Source organism: Manis pentadactyla, chromosome 12 (assembly GCF_030020395.1).
Source record: "Manis pentadactyla isolate mManPen7 chromosome 12, mManPen7.hap1, whole genome shotgun sequence".
Classification (NCBI taxonomy): Eukaryota; Metazoa; Chordata; class Mammalia; order Pholidota; family Manidae; genus Manis; species Manis pentadactyla.
Genome location: NC_080030.1, coordinates 102,582,424 through 102,598,914, shown reverse-complemented (window position 1 = coordinate 102,598,914; position 16,491 = coordinate 102,582,424). Strand labels below are relative to the sequence as shown.

The 16,491-nt window shown below is 33.9% G+C and overlaps 1 protein-coding gene across 3 annotated transcripts in view; it reads left to right on the top strand.

Moving 5' to 3' along the window:
- ASCC3 (activating signal cointegrator 1 complex subunit 3) overlaps positions 1 to 16,491 on the top strand; it is a 275,119-nt gene that overhangs the window by 157,645 nt on the left and 100,983 nt on the right. For 2 of the 3 annotated variants that reach the window (XM_057489450.1, XM_036890359.2), the window contains exons 19-28: positions 98 to 184; positions 1,039 to 1,215; positions 4,202 to 4,427; positions 5,940 to 6,094; positions 8,929 to 9,027; positions 9,997 to 10,165; positions 12,887 to 13,107; positions 14,531 to 14,616; positions 16,009 to 16,175; positions 16,287 to 16,432. In XM_057489450.1, coding sequence (XP_057345433.1) covers positions 98 to 184; positions 1,039 to 1,215; positions 4,202 to 4,427; positions 5,940 to 6,094; positions 8,929 to 9,027; positions 9,997 to 10,165; positions 12,887 to 13,107; positions 14,531 to 14,616; positions 16,009 to 16,175; positions 16,287 to 16,432 — 1,533 coding nt within the window. The remainder of the gene's footprint in view (positions 1 to 97; positions 185 to 1,038; positions 1,216 to 4,201; positions 4,428 to 5,939; positions 6,095 to 8,928; positions 9,028 to 9,996; positions 10,166 to 12,886; positions 13,108 to 14,530; positions 14,617 to 16,008; positions 16,176 to 16,286; positions 16,433 to 16,491) is intronic. The other variant, XM_036890362.2, reaches the window with a different exon arrangement.

Sequence of the window (16,491 nt, the reverse complement as noted above, 5' to 3'; positions counted from 1 at the left end):
TGTTCTATAAGAATGTGTGATTTATAGTTACATTTTTAATTGAAAATATTTCACTGGATCTTTTCTTCTAATCAAATGTAACACTTACCTTTGGTAGACCTTCAATGAACTCTTTGATGCTCACAAAACAGAAAGTGATATTTTTGCTATAGTCTCCAAAGCTGAAGAATTTGATCAAATCAAGGTAAGATTACTTAAAGCTTAAAGCAAGTGCATATTCCGTATCTGCATTTGTTTATAAAAACGTACAATTGTTATTCCTGATACAATATAAGCTGCATTGCACATCACATTTGGAGTACTAGTGATGGTTTTCCATGTCAACAGTGTCCACTACCCTAGATCATAATACTGTGTCATACATGACATCATTCTTTGCTCCCTATTGCAAATCAAATATAATTTAAGTAGGTTTTGCAATAATAGAATTGTCAGATAATATAACATACAGATTTTGGGTTATTTTTAATGTAAGCTTCATTGAAGAAAATATAAAGGACATGCATGATTCAAACTTACATATGATTATTTCTGTACCATATTATGATTTAATCTTATTAACAGTGAAAACTTTAATACTTTGAATCATAGTACTTCACAGCTTTAAGCTATGAATGCATTCTACCATATAAAAATATATGACTGTAATGAATGCATTTGAAGATAATTCAAGTTTGCCCTAATCCATTTGGGCAGAGGTTTTTACTCTGGTCAAATAAAAAATGAAATCTCATCAACTGAAAGGCGGTGAGGTCAGAAAATTTAATTTTTGTGGCATATCAAATTTTTATATGTCAATGGCAACTTTAATACTGGTGATGATTAATAAAATGTCATTGTATCAGCCTCAAGGTGGTTTCTTACTGTATTTTATTAGCTACCTGTGAAAAAAATCACTATTATTTTGGCATATAAAAGGAGAATGTTGAGTTATAGCAAGTGGAAAGTTTTTCAGAACATGCCGTGTTGTTTTACTTCAATATGAAAAACTTCAGTAAATCAGCCAGAAAAATCCTATGGAAACATCGACTCTTCCAGGTCAGGGAGGAGGAAGTAGAGGAGCTGGACGCCTTGTTGAGCAGCTGCTGCGAGCTCTCCGCGCCTGGAGGCGCAGAGAACAGTCACGGGAAAATAAATATCCTGCTGCAAACTTACATCAGCCGAGGGGAGGTGGACAGTTTCTCCCTGATATCAGATTCTGCGTATGTTGCACAGGTAAGAATATTGCTCCCTTTCCACCACCTCTTCCTTGTTTGCTCTTAGGGATTCAAGGAATGAATTTATCCCATACTGTGAATGTGTCGCATTGTGACATGCTACCAGATTAACCATTTTATCTTACAACTGGTTCCGTTTAATTTGCCCCTTTCTTATGCCACCTATGCCACTAGGTCAGGAACGGGGGTGAGATTTGGTATTTGGATTGGCTCTTTTTCATGTTGCTATTGCTATTGTTTCCATTTTAGAGTTTAAAAATATCATCTGAATTTTCTCTGCTTTAAATGATAAAGTTCATTGATTTACAAAGAGCAATAATACAAGATTACAAGCCATAAAAGAGACTGTGGAACCTTTGTAGCTTTCCCCAAATGTTAGAAATATAAACAAAATGTCTACATTAAATAAGGCTTAACAAATATATCTCATATCATATAATCAGTATAATAAGTCTCTGTCTTAAAAGTAATCTTTTTTCCCTACTATTGATACTTAAAAATTGAGAACTAAAATAAAATTATTCTCTAAATTACAGTTCAGTACAGTACAATTCAGTATAAGTTTTTTAAAATATCATAGTATAAAATGATGTAATATTTATGTTTTTATATTCAAGCTACCATGGGAAGTAAAGTGGATTATTTCCTATTTATTTATTTATTTGTTTGCTTACTTTCAGTATTTACTTTTCAAATTAGAGCTTTCCCTTCCAAACATATGTTTTAAAAAGATATTCCTTACTTATCAAGAATACTTTTTCCATTATTTTTTTATTGAGCAATGCCTCCTTAAGGCTAAGGAGAAATAAAAACGTAATCTTATATTCAATACAGAAACTATTCTATGTATCTTATGTTTGTAATTTTGTTCAAAGGCAATATAGAAGAAGTATGTTTGTGTTAAATATATTATTATGAACAGCCATGAACACTCAGTGGTGCTTTGAAAAAGCCCTGAACATAAAATGCAAACATGAACCAAGATATATTGGTAAACAATTTCAATGGATGTGGTAATTTAATCAGAGTGACCAAGGAACCAGGCAATGACTTCATATATTATATAAAGTAAATGTGGATGTGATGAAAACATTTTTTTTTCATCCTGGAACAACATATGTTTCTGCCATAGAAAATTATATTATCTAAACCCTAATAGCTTCTATAGAAGCCATTGTTTTTAACTTTTATGTTTTTCTGAAAAACATTTTATATTTTTATTTTATATTTTCTAATGATTTTATATTGAAACAGTTAATAATTTAGCTAAAAGGTAAAGCTTTCCTGTGTTCTTTATGAATAATATGACCACATTTCTACTTGGTTCAAGATTATGCAGATATTACCAGAGACTGATACAAGAATTGCTTTATAATAAAACTCATGGTATCTTCATGATTGGTGCCCAGAAAGTCAGTCTCAAAAGATTAAGGATGTACCTCAACGCATCCCTGTTTTTTCTTAAAATAGCTGTTACACATTTATTGTCTTGATGCATTAAATAAGTTTCTGTTGAGTTACTTTATATGATAGGCTTTAGCCATCAGTAGCTCATAAGCACTCTCTCAGCTCTGTGAAAAGGCATACTTCCTTCTGTCTTTCTGAAACTTTATTCTCTCAGCTAAGATAAATCCTATATCAAATATCCTATGATTTCATAAAGAAGCCTATATTTAGCTTATTTAAATTGTACATGTTAGAGACTTGAATCATTATTCCCACCTAGTTTATATCATTCCAGATTAAAATGCCCTGTTTGTACCTTGTCCTATGGGAATTCACCTTCTGTTTCTTTCAGCTTTTAGGGAACAACTCTTCAGTTCTGAAATTTAAAAATAGCATATTCTCAAACACAGTTGGGAAAATTAGCCCTGCAGTTTTTTACAAAAACAACTGGCAATGATGTAGGAAGACCTATGTGATAGATGCAATAATCAAAATATTCATTTTATTAATCATTCCCTGGGCCTAATAAGAACCATGTTGTCATTTTCAATGGGCATCAGAACTGTGTTCATACTTTTAAATGAATATCATTCTTAGATTTTTACTACTGAAACAAAGTTGTTCAGTTTGTCAAAAGACAAATGCACATTTTATATAAAATATAAAACCAAAGCCCTAATTGTCATCATCATTTTTGATCATCTGTTTGCAAAGTTAATGGTAGACGGAAGGAAGCAAAACAAAAAGGGAAACTAACTGTAGAGATGTGACGAAAGGCTTCAGTTGTAGCTTTTAATATGTCTATTAATGAAGTTTCCCCAGATCATTGAGTTTAGAATCTTGGAGTTAATATTGGAGTTGTTTAGACAACTGGAATTGTTAGTTGAATAGATGCTCAAACATCAACCACCTGTGTGACCTGGGTCAGATAAACTCACCAAGCTCATATCTTCACCTATAAAATCATATTATCAAAACCAATCAAAATGTAGTTGTTACAAAGATTAAATGAGCTGATATATGTAAACAGTTAACATGCTGCTTGGTTGAGAAGGAGCCATGAGCCTGGGTGGCCGTGCTCATCAGTGGCCTTATCACCCTTCTGCACTAAGTTTTCTCTCTGACTAGACCCCAAGATCTTCCTGATTTCTGCATATCACCTATGTAATCATTCTGCCATAAACCCAAGGGTGCCCTTGGCTGTGTCTTAGCCTCAACAGCCTTCTGAATAACTTCACATGCTTTATGTCACTTCTCCCTCATTCCTGCCTAGGGGGTGTGGGACGGATCTTCCCAAGAACTGGGAAATAAAGCTACTTTCTGGGAAGGTAGAAAGGATAACATCTGCACAGAAAGGGTGTGATTTTTCTCATGTAAAAATAATAAGATAACTAAGGTTATATGAGAATAGTTATTGCCCCCAATTAGGGGATGCTGCTTGACATAGTTCTTTCGCAACTGAGTTTTGAATAGTGAATTTATTGACAAGTTTAAAAGTATAACGGACCTAACCACCAATCCCCCATTTTATTCTTCAGAATGCAGCTAGAATTGTCCGTGCTCTTTTTGAAATTGCTCTGAGGAAGCGTTGGCCTGCTATGACCTACAGGCTCCTGAATCTTAGTAAAGTCATTGACAAGAGGCTTTGGGGTTGGGCTAGCCCTTTGAGACAATTTTCAGTCTTACCGCCACATATTCTAACAAGATTAGAAGAAAAAAATCTCACTGTGGATAAACTGAAGGACATGAGGAAAGATGAAATAGGTAAGGAAGCAAGACTGTTTTAATGTATTGTTCTGTGCAAAGAAAAGATTTCATTAGATGTAAAAGAATTGTGAATTTTCACGTTACTGAAGATAAATTTTTACCATTCATATGAAATTTCTTTTTCTCTTATCTAAATTCAAGCAGAAGTCCCTCCAAACTTACAAAGTTACTTGAAAGAATTAGCAGTTAAAATGGAATTTAGATTGTCAGTTACTTAAGATTCTTAGTTGAGTTTATACAGATAGATTCTTAGCTGTAAATCATGAGATTAGTCAGTGTGGTTTATTATTAAGATTTAGTTCATTTCAAAGTCTTTTTTTTTAGGAAGATCAGGAAAATGCAGCAAAAAATTATGTCAACTTTAACCCCTACATTTGTTAGAGTTTTTAAATAAGCTTCATCATTACACACTGGTATCAGTATGCAAACAGCATTTGGAAAATTATTCCTCCATACATTTCCATGTACCTTAACATATTATTGTGCCAACATATAATGCATGGTTAGGTAATGCTTCAGATTCTGAGTAGGACGGACACTGCACTGGATGGGAGGGAGTCAGGCTGAAGAGAACAAAGAGGGAGGCTTTACTGCTGGCAAAAGGCCCAACGATGCGAGGAGAGGCTGGGATAGTTACCTCACTTGTGTAGTAAGAATACTTCTGAGAGAAAAAAAGAAGGGAAGTATCAATAAAAATAGAGAGAAATTGAGGATATTAACTAGGAAAGTTTGAGTATTCACATTGGGGTAAACATAAGTGTTTTATAAAATAGGGAAGATCACTTTAATTTCAAATTTGGGTGGACATAAAACATTTTGATTTATTCATAGATGTGCCTTAAAAAATTATAATGCCAAGACATAAAAGAAATATTCATAATATACAATACCTATTTCTACTTAGTTGCTTAGACTAGAGTAGGAAAATATTGATAGTCACATCTGTTTGTGACCCCCACCCGTACCCTGGCAATCCCATGCATATCTGTGTCTCAGAGCTTGATCATTAATGAAAATATGTATAAGTGGTTAATTTTATACTACATTGACCATATTTTATATATTTTTTTTTTCGGGAAATCGTTGTGGATGGGTGAGTTGTATTTGAATACTGAAGCATTTCCTATCTGTAGAGTTCTGAAATAGACCTTGACTAAATTAATGGCTGTTTTCACAAAATACTAAATATTTCTATAATGTGTTATAAACCAACCAGGAGAAAAGTAAGACTGTTTTTAGTAGCTTAAACACTATCAAGTCTCAGTAATTTTAAAAACGCTATTAATAGCTGAAGAAAACTTGGTACTGGTTTGCAGAGCTATGAATTGCTAATTCAAGTTAATTATTACAAAATATTCAAACATGCCAGGTCAAGAATGTCAACTATTCTACATAGCAAATCATAAGACAAGCAATAAAATCACCTTCTCTGGAATCCCATTTACAAGTCAGATTGTTTTGCTTTTTTCTGTCTAGACACTTTTCCTCTATGTGATGCTTTCCTTACAGGTCACATGCTCCATCATGTGAATATTGGACTCAAGGTCAAACAGTGTGTTCATCAGATTCCTTCTGTTACAATGGAAGCATCCATTCAGCCCATCACACGGACTGTCCTTCGAGTGACACTCAGCATCTGTCCTGATTTCACTTGGAACGATCAGGTAGCAGTGGAAAATACCTGTGTCAATGTCATGCAGAAATGTTTGTACTGCAGGGCTGACTCCACCTCCTTACATCCGTCCTCCAGGCATAAAGAAAGTCCTCTAAAAAGAGTCTGTATTGAAGATTCATTAAGAGCATTATGGTAATAATTACACTTATCCTCAAGAGACGTGTGTGGTATAATATATTAATACGTCAACCAGTAAGACATCTTGAGAACATCCTAGGAGACCTAAAACTTCAACAATGAACAATGATTTGGTGGATTCAACTATATAGGGACTTTACTTAATTCTGTCACCTTCATTTATTTATTTACTATATTCTCTCTTCTCCACGTTATCTTCATTTTTGTCAGCTCTCCTTACTCTGTCATTTTAGCCTACTAAAAATTCGAGATTCTCCATGCTAAAAGAGCCTTTTTAAATCATGATGTGTCTCTATCATTTTCTTTTTTCTACCATTAGACTTGTAGAAAGAGTACTCTGCATTTTCCTGCTGGTCCCTTGTTTCTCTCCTCCTGAGACTACTTCCTCAGTGATCACCAGGGACCAACTGGCCACCTTGATAAATGGCTTTGTCTTTTTTGTTTTTTTCTCTGAACATTCAGTGCTCTACATTGTCCTTGAAAATACACATCCTTGGCTCCCATCACGTTCCTGTTTGGTTTTGTGCCTTCTCCTATTCTTCCTTCCAAACCTTGGATGTTATTATATGTAGGTGAAGATCCACTCTGGATCCTCATTGAATCAGCATTATTTAAGGCCTGTCTTTGCACCGGTGACTGTGCAGAGAGTACAGTACAGAAGAGATGGCAGATACAAGTCAAGGAAGTCTCAGTCCTTTCTTTCCAGAAGCTGTTGGGGGATGACAAGTAAATCAGTAATTGCAGTGTAATAATGCCTACTTTACATGGTTATTATAAGGCTCTACTTAAGTTTAAGTAAATATCTTATGCATTTCCTGACATTAGTACATATTTAATGTGAATTTTGATGCCTTTTGCTCAACAATGTGCTTGAAAATTGCCCAGCTATAGTCCTTTGTAACCTAAATCTACCATTGGTCTTAAACTGTCCTAACCATAAATTCCTTCAGTTTCCTCATCTGTAAACATATATAAAAATAATAATTATAAAAAATATATATAAAAAAAAATTCTCTTCAAGAATTTATATAAGGACTAGATGATATAAAATTACATTTAATATTTCTATAAATGTAAAACTTTAAAGTATAAAATTATAGTTAGCTGTAAATTCATATTGCAAGTTTTATATTTCATAGAGTGTTTTTGAAATGCATAAAAGTTTCATATTTTTTTCACACTGTTTCTCTGTCATTACCCATAATAAATCCCCCACAATTTAATTCATTTAGGTAGAATACAGCACATAATTGTTTTTATAGTTAACCCTGTTAGTTAGAAGGCTGTTGACCACAAGAACAGAAAGCCTGGCTCACCTCAAACTGACTTAAGCAAGAAAATACATTATTTTCCACAGTAAAAGGTCTACAGGTAGAATAGGCTCTAAGATGACTGCATCTTCTGCTTAATGACATCCCTTAGGGTTCAGGATCTTTCCATCTTTTTTGCTCTTCTGACACTGTTGGAGATGCCCCAAAAGAGTCCATGCTTTACTGTTCACATGTAACAGAGAAAGGGAGGCACACCTGCTTCACCAGCCCACAGCATGGACCGTAAGACCTTTCCTTCAGTCTAATTAGGCCAGTATTGGCCATGTACCTATCTCTTTTTTTTTTCTTTGTTTGTTTTTGTTGTTTGTTTGTTTTTTTAATTTTTTATTAAGGTATGATTGATATACACTCTTATGAAGGTTTCACATGAAAAAACAATGTGGTTACTACATTTACCCATATTATCAAGTCCCCACCCACACCCCAATGCAGGCACTGTCCATCAGTGCAGCAAGATGCTAGAGATCCACTATGTGCCTTCTCTATGCTACACTGCTCTCCCCGTGACCCCCCACACCATGTGTACTAAACATAGTACCCCTCAGTCCCCTTCTCCCTCCCTCCCCACCCGCCCTCCCACACCCCTCCCCTTTGGTAACCACTAGTTCATTCTTGGAATCTGTGAGTCTGCTGCCATTTTGTTCCTTAAGTTTGGGCATGTACCTATGTGTTAACCACAAGCTGTTCTAAGGGGGAATCCTGTTAAGTTGATTGGCTGATGCTAACCAAAATTATCCCAGGAGATGGAGTCACCTCCAGAGTTGCATGAAATAGATGAATACTGAATAATGACTAAGACTGAGCTTTATGAGAGGGGACAAAAAGAGAAAGAAAGAGGAAGAGGAATGGATACCCAAAATATGTATCTATCCAGTGGAATACTATTTGTCAATGAACAGGAAGGAAGTACTAATACATGCTACAGCATGAATGGCCCTTGAAAACTTTATGGTAGGCAAAAGAAGCCAGAAGCAAAAGACCACATATCATATGATTTCATGTATATGAAATGCCTAAAATAAGTAGATCTGTAGAGGGAGAAAGTAGGCCATGGTTGTCAAGGGTTGGAGGTGGAGAGAATGGGGGAAAATAGGTACTAACTGAAAATGAGTACGAGGTTTCTCTTTGGGGTAATGAAAATGTTCTACAATTAGATTATAGAGATGGTCGCACAACTTTTTAAATATATCAAAGCCTTTGAACTGTATACTTTAAATGAGTAAACTTTTTAATATAAATTATATCAATAAAGCTGTTTAAAAGAGAGAAAGGAATAGGTGCTGGGTATGCAAACAACAGTATCCTTTACTTGAGTTACAATATGCATAGTATTAGAATATTCTTTTTCTTCTAGGTCCATGGGACAGTAGGAGAACCCTGGTGGATTTGGGTAGAAGATCCTACAAATGACCATATTTATCATTCAGAGTATTTTCTAGCTCTAAAAAAACAGGTAAATATGCATGGGTGGCTCCATCATTATGTTGCTATCACAAAGAAGAAAATATAAACTAAATAATTTCTGGTTTTACCTATTTCTTTGTGATTTCATAGTGCCATTAAAACTTAATTTATTACATTTTATGTTTCTGTTTGGTTTTAAAAGAAAACAGTAATAAAATGTACGGTATGCATTTATTCACTGTGATCTCAGTTAAAGCAAGCAAGCTGTAATCTTTATCCTGGTTTAAGGCATGGCCCCCAGAGCAGTGGAAGATGTCAGATGGGTGTGATAAGTAATATAAAAAATAAATTAAATTCAATAAATAATAATAATGACTTTAGTTGTTACATAAACAGAGTATTAAAGAGTATTGAATCACATTGTGAAAAGGGCATTCCTTTTTAAGTTCTCTATAAATCCTAAGAGGAAGACTCAGTTTGATGCTAGCATATCCTTAACTGGATACTTCATTCATTAGTTTCTTTTTATCAAAGAGAAAGCAAACTTCAAGCTGTGATCCTAGGGTGAACAAGCAATAGAATTTCATAGCAATGTTTTGTCTTCATAATTACCTTCATTTATGCCAGGTGTTCTGTTATTCTACTTAACGTAGTGATAGAATTTAAAGAAAAACATTACGTAAATAATTTGGTAAAGATCATAAGTTAAGTAAACCATTCATTGAATGAATGACATTTGGGGAATTCTGATAATGAGTCAAATCGGTGACCTGTTAATACATAATGATTTGCATATATAAATAACATAAATTTAGTATAAATTTTACCTTCTGCAGTATCAGGTATCCTTAGAAAAGACTGCTGAAGTACCTGAGTATCTCAACTAGAAATCTGATATTTCCTTTATCTTTGTCTTTAGTATCTTGCTGTAGATACCATTGTCTTATAAACAGATCAAAGACCTTTATGATATGATATTAGAATGCCTGTATTTATTTTAGACTTTATTTCATATTAGGTCATTAGTAAAGAAGCTCAACTGCTGGTATTTACAATCCCTATCTTTGAGCCTTTGCCTTCCCAGTACTACATCCGAGCAGTGTCCGATAGATGGTTAGGAGCTGAGGCCGTGTGTATCATCAACTTCCAACATCTCATTCTACCAGAGAGACATCCTCCCCATACAGGTAACATATTGAATAGTAACTTGATCATTGATTTTCCAAAATTTTTGCTTTACCTAATGTTGAAAAGTGTCCATGCTTTAAAATTGTCTAAATCTGAATCAAAATCCAACTTATTAGTCAATAAGTTTGCAGAGAAACTTTAAAACCAAATCTGTGTATACATTTTGTAGACCTTAATGGTGGACCTTTATTTTTGAATCCCAAAACCATTAAAGTAACCCTAGTTCAATTCTAATAGTTCTAACAAGCATGGACTCCTTATTTCTTTATCGCTCTGCCTCTATCTCCAGTTTCACATGTAATCATAATTTCTCCGTATCTCCTTCCTTCCATTTCTTTGAAACACTTGTCTTTAATCTGTGTTCTCTGTGAAACTTGTGAGAGTTCCTCTTTTCCTTGCATTTATTACTATTTACTTAAACTTATTTCTAGTATGTTAATTAATTAAAATGAATTGTTGTTCCTCCATTTAGTACGCTTCTACACCAAAAAAGTGCTAATACAAAGGAGTCGGGTTATAATACCACTACAGAAAGGATTCATGTGTGCCTCAAGTCGGTTTGTGTCGTATAAACACGTACCCTGTATGTTCTGTTCCTCCAGATGAACATTGTAAAAGGGTACTTGGTAATCTGCAATATCCTATGACCGTGTTTTTCATTGTCATCCCTGACAAAAACCCATTTTAGATTTTCATAACATGACTGAATACCTTTCCCTTTTGACTTGTTAAAGAAGCAAAATTTTAACTGTGTATATTGATACTTTTACATTCCCCATACTCTTTCAAAAATATTCTGGGACTAATCTGTTAATTAATATATTAAGCTTATTTCTTCTCAATGAGAATTCATAATTGATGAGTACTGAGTTCAAGAGACCCTTAATTTACTTTAAAGAAAAATGAAAGTCAGTTGATCTTTTCCATATGATTCTTCCAAAGGCAAACTTGTTTTTTTTTAATGAAATATCAGTTCTTACTACCCTTGATGAACACATTATTTGATAACCCTTTAGAAAATGAAAGAAGGCATTAATGTGACTTTAATCTTTGCCTAGTGCGTATCTTGTTCAGTATCTTAGCAGATCTTAAGGCAAGATACTTCACAGCTTAATACCATTTTGATAACTTGACAGAGCAGAACTAAAAAGTTTGTCAACACAGAAAAATAAAGAGTTTGCAGTATCTACTGATACACTGATTGAAGAGGACCTTTCTGATTTTCTTTTATCAAATACTGTTATATGTGATATCTAGAACCTTAAAATACATAAAATATTTGGTGCTTTAATTTAAATACATGCTACAAACAACTACTAGGGCTCTTACTACAGTACTTGATTTTAACATGCAGTAACATTTTAATACCCATTTAATGGCTTCTCTATTGAAGGGTCAAGCACATATCACCCTATTTATATAATTAGCTGATTTATGACCACATTTTATGAAACAATAAATGCACTGCCATGACATCTCAATTGATAATTAGAAGTGCATGATGAAACCTCAGTGACTCCTGGCTCAAACTGTATGTGTACACATACACACACTCACACATTGAGCCCAAATCAATCCAGAAAAATCTTCATCTTTCACAGAAGTTAAGCATCTGAGTTTAGCATTGTTAATAAATACCAAAATGTCTATTTTTAGTCTTTATTAAGAATGTCTATGCTTTGTTTAGCATTGCTGTTAGCACTTTCTCCCTTCTTGATCTTCAGTGCTGTGGAATTTATGTGCTCATAATCTGGAAAAGAAAATATGCCTTTACCTCTCAATTACCTATACAATAGTGGGAGCTATAGATGAAGACAAATATTTTTTTAAATAGCTTTTTACTTTTAAGTATATTTTTTTAGAAGAGATGCTCTGTACCTTCCATTTTGAAACTGTCTTATGAAGATCTCACTCAGGATACAGACCACCATGTCCCCTTATTCTTTTTCTCCTTCCAAACTGTAAATAAGTAGAGTCATCCACCATGAAATAATCCTGAGAGTAAAGGTACCTCTGGTATTCTAATGGATACCCTCAGATTGTGGGAAAATGCAGTGTCTATCAAGTTTAAGGGCTGTGTAAGTGGAACTTTATTTCCCCAAATCATTTTAATTTTCAAATCTCTTAGATCTCTAGTCTACATAATGAGATACAAGTAAATCTAGTTTCAGAGTGTTTTCTCAGTTCAGTTCTTATTTACCCAGTCAGGCTCTGACTTAAAGCTCCCACTTAAGTTTCTTCCTGGAAATAGTTTAAGTTCATTTCAGTTTGTATTGACCAGAGCAAGAGTTCACTGAGCCACTCTGGTTTGGCTAATTAACTAACAGATCAAAATTAATTTGTTATTAGTCACCACTGTAGTACGGAAGTTTTCAAATGGTTTTCCTTATCTTATAAATTGGGATAGATACAGTTTTCTTCCAAAACATACATATTTTCATAACACCTGTCATTCAAATTACTTCCCTGATTGAAAAAGAAAGATATATTTAGCATTATGGTTGACTTCTAGGGAAATCCCCCAGACAAGTGTCCAATACTTGAAAATTATAAATGTAACAGGGGGGAAAAAGATGTAACAAGTATATAAGAATCTATGTTAAGCCTTTTTTTCCCCACTAAAGATTTAAGGATTGTTATAGCTGATTCCTAAGAGACAATACTGGGTGTTGTGCATGTTGTCCAGTCATTGTATGGCCGTACCTGTTGCCTCTTTTCAGAATTACTGGATCTTCAGCCTTTACCCATCACTGCTTTGGGATGTGAAGCATATGAAGCACTGTACAACTTCAGTCACTTTAACCCTGTGCAGACACAAATATTTCATACGCTGTATCACACTGACTGCAATGTCCTCCTTGGAGCACCCACTGGGTCGGGAAAGACTGTCGCAGCTGAATTAGCCATTTTCAGAGTCTTCAACAAGTACCCTACTTCAAAGGTCTGTTTGAAAGAATCACATACATTCAGTTAGGAAAGGTAGTTCATAATCTGTAAACTAGCCAGTTCTGAATAAACTAGAAAGACTCAGTGAGTAGATTTAGTTAATTTTCTTAGTGAATTTACCAGGGTGAGGGGGGCATAGTGTGGGAAGGGGTCTCAGAGGGTGCAGATTAGTATTGGAATAACTGGCCACAAGAAAATTTACTTTAAACTTTGTCATCCTCTAGTCAGATATCTAATGTACATGTTAGTACTTACATATCATCTCCTCATTGTAAGATACCTACAACTCATAGGCAATTTCATTGTAAGATACCAAACTTATATCCTTATTAATAAGATACATAGTGATTCATAATCAACTCGTTTGGCTGTGAAGGAAATCCTTATATTTTAGCAGTACAGTTTGATTATATGCAGCAAAACAATTAGCTTTTATCCAACATTTTCTCAGATGGCCATTAGCTAATATTAAAATAACATGGCAAGTCAAATAAGTATTGATTTTATGCTTCCTTGAAATGTTACAGAAATATTTTTTAAAAAGCTAATTTGTATTTTATAACTGGAATTGTGTGCTATTTTCCTCATCATTTGTGATTTTAGGGATGTTTTAACTGAACTTTTTCAGTGATTCGCAATCTGGCTCTTTCTTCCCTGCTTCGCTTTGGATTTCTCAGTCTCTTACGTGGTAATTGATCCGCTAGGAGACATGTTAATACAACAGTCGAGCTCTACTCTAAATTGGAAACATTTTATAAAGGGAAGAATTTATTTTCAGTGAATAACTTGTATGTAAGTTTGGATTGGTAAAGGCCAGTTGTTTTAAAAAAAAGATAAAACACCTAGAATGTATGATGCATCATCCTTAAAATCTGCGTTAAAATATAAACAACCAGATTATTTCTTTTCAGAACTTCAAAATTAGTAACTTCTTTTGTGAAAGAGTTACAACTCAGATAACTCTTGGTCACAGTTCCATGAAACACTTCTATTTTAAATCAGAACCCTAATTTTCTCTATTTAATTACTTAATTTTCTCTATTGTCTCATAATTTCTTTTATTTTTGCACATTATGTTAGAAGATAATTGCATGTTTATGAAAGGATAAACTTTATATAATCCTTATATAAAAGGATATACCTCTTCAGAGGTATATAGAAAAATACCTGTAAAGAAAATACCCTTTTAAAAACATATTTCAAGTTTTCTATGTCAGTATTTTTATGATGTATTATATTCCTGTTTTACTTTGGATAAATGTAGTTTGAGTACTCAGTTAATAGCTTTTTCATCTTCCATTTTTAAAAGATATGTTTTAAGCTACATTGTCATATTTTGATAAATTTTATGGAGTTTACCTTTATTTGAAATTGATGTCACTAATTTCAAGGGATATTTTTGTTCCCGCTCCCTTTAGGCAGTTTATATTGCACCCTTAAAAGCCCTAGTACGTGAAAGAATGGATGATTGGAAAGTTAGAATAGAAGAAAAACTTGGTAAAAAGTAAGTAAGTTATTACTGTTTCAGAAGATATACTTTGGATAATCTAAAAGGACCAACAAAAGATTTGCATAAAACTGTTGAATGTTTTTACAATGACTTTCATCATGGTTTATTTGAAGGTATTGTTACTGATAAAATTTCACCAATATTAAATTACTTAAAATGAATACTTGTATTTGGCAAGGTTTCCTCAAAATTTTTAAATTCTAAATCAAAAGAAAAATAACTTACTCTTTTATATCATTCAGAGTAACTTCCAAAAACTACTTAGGAGGCATTTTGCATGTACAAAAACTAATTACCAAAAATGGAAATTGATTAAAGAGCATGACTTCTAAAAAAAACATAAAAATTGCACAGGGTTATTCATTGTAGTATTGTTTTTAACAGCATGATTGCAGGTGACTTGAGTGTCCAATAAAGACTCACTGAATAAGTTGTGGTACATTCACACAATGAAAAATGCTGTATCACTCTGTAAAGAATGAGTTCTTTATGTACTGAAGGAATGATCTCGAGAGATACTGTAAAAAAATCTTTTTAAGGAAAGTATTATATTTTGTTTTTAAAAAAATGGCGAAGAATATAAGTACATGGTTGCTTCAGAATGAGAACTGGGTGACCTGTAACAGTCTCTTCATTATATATTCTTTGACCAAATGAATGTGTTACATATTCAAAATAATAAATACAGTGTAAAAATTTTAAATGAGCAAAAATAAAAGCTTTGGGAATACTATACTTGGAGGAACTAATCTTGCCTTTTTAATTTTTCCAGAGTTAAAACAGTTGTAAAAATTATTTGGTGATTACTTTAAATTTGGGGTTGGCCTTCACATTTCCCTCTTTCTCACTATAAAACTGGGACCTCCTCAGACTGAAGTGGCATATATTTGTCCCAGTTTATCTTGTTTATGTCCTAATATGTTTGAATTTACCTATAATATCTATAGAAAGTTTCAGTTAAGAAATGAAGCTTTCACATAGTCATATTCTTAATGAATGCCTCTATTTGTCTTAATAAGTTAACACTTTCCTTCATTAGAAAGGTGTTCATTCCAATTTATGGAGACCGAGCTGTGAGTTCAACTCTGAAATCATGTAGGGCAGAGACTTTGTAAACATAATCAAAGCAAAGTTTGACACCTTTGTGTATCTGCATGAAAGTTAGATTGTCAGTGATGTGAATTTATGCCTTCTTCACTTTTAGGAATAGATTCTTAGATTCTTAAGAAGCATGCATTTTGGACTCAACTCAGAAAGTGTCAGAAATGAAAGGGAGATAATGTAATTTTAAGCATCGTAAAATGTTATTTTGAAAGGTATTGTTTTGACTTCCCAAGGTCATATGTTACCTGACAAGTTAAAAGGATCGTTTTTATTCCCCTCCAGGGTTATTGAGCTAACAGGGGATGTGACTCCCGATATGAAATCCATTGCCAAGGCTGACCTTATTGTCACCACACCAGAGAAGTGGGATGGAGTCAGCAGAAGCTGGCAAAATAGGAGCTATGTAAAGCAAGTCACCATTCTCATCATAGACGAGATACATCTGCTTGGTGGGTACCACTGTATCGGAAGCCAGGTCTACAAACCTGGACTCTTGTACCCACAAGCAGCCAGCATCAGGTCTTGTGAAATGATTAACATGCATTATTCGTATTTCCTAGGGGAGGAAAGAGGCCCTGTTCTAGAAGTCATTGTATCTCGCACAAATTTCATCTCATCGCACACAGAAAAGCCTGTTAGAATAGTTGGACTGTCTACCGCGTTGGCTAATGCCAGAGACCTTGCAGACTGGCTCAACATTCGGCAGGTATGTAGAAGATTGATAAACGAGGCATTTAGCAGTGTGGCTCAGGAGACTGTATTAAG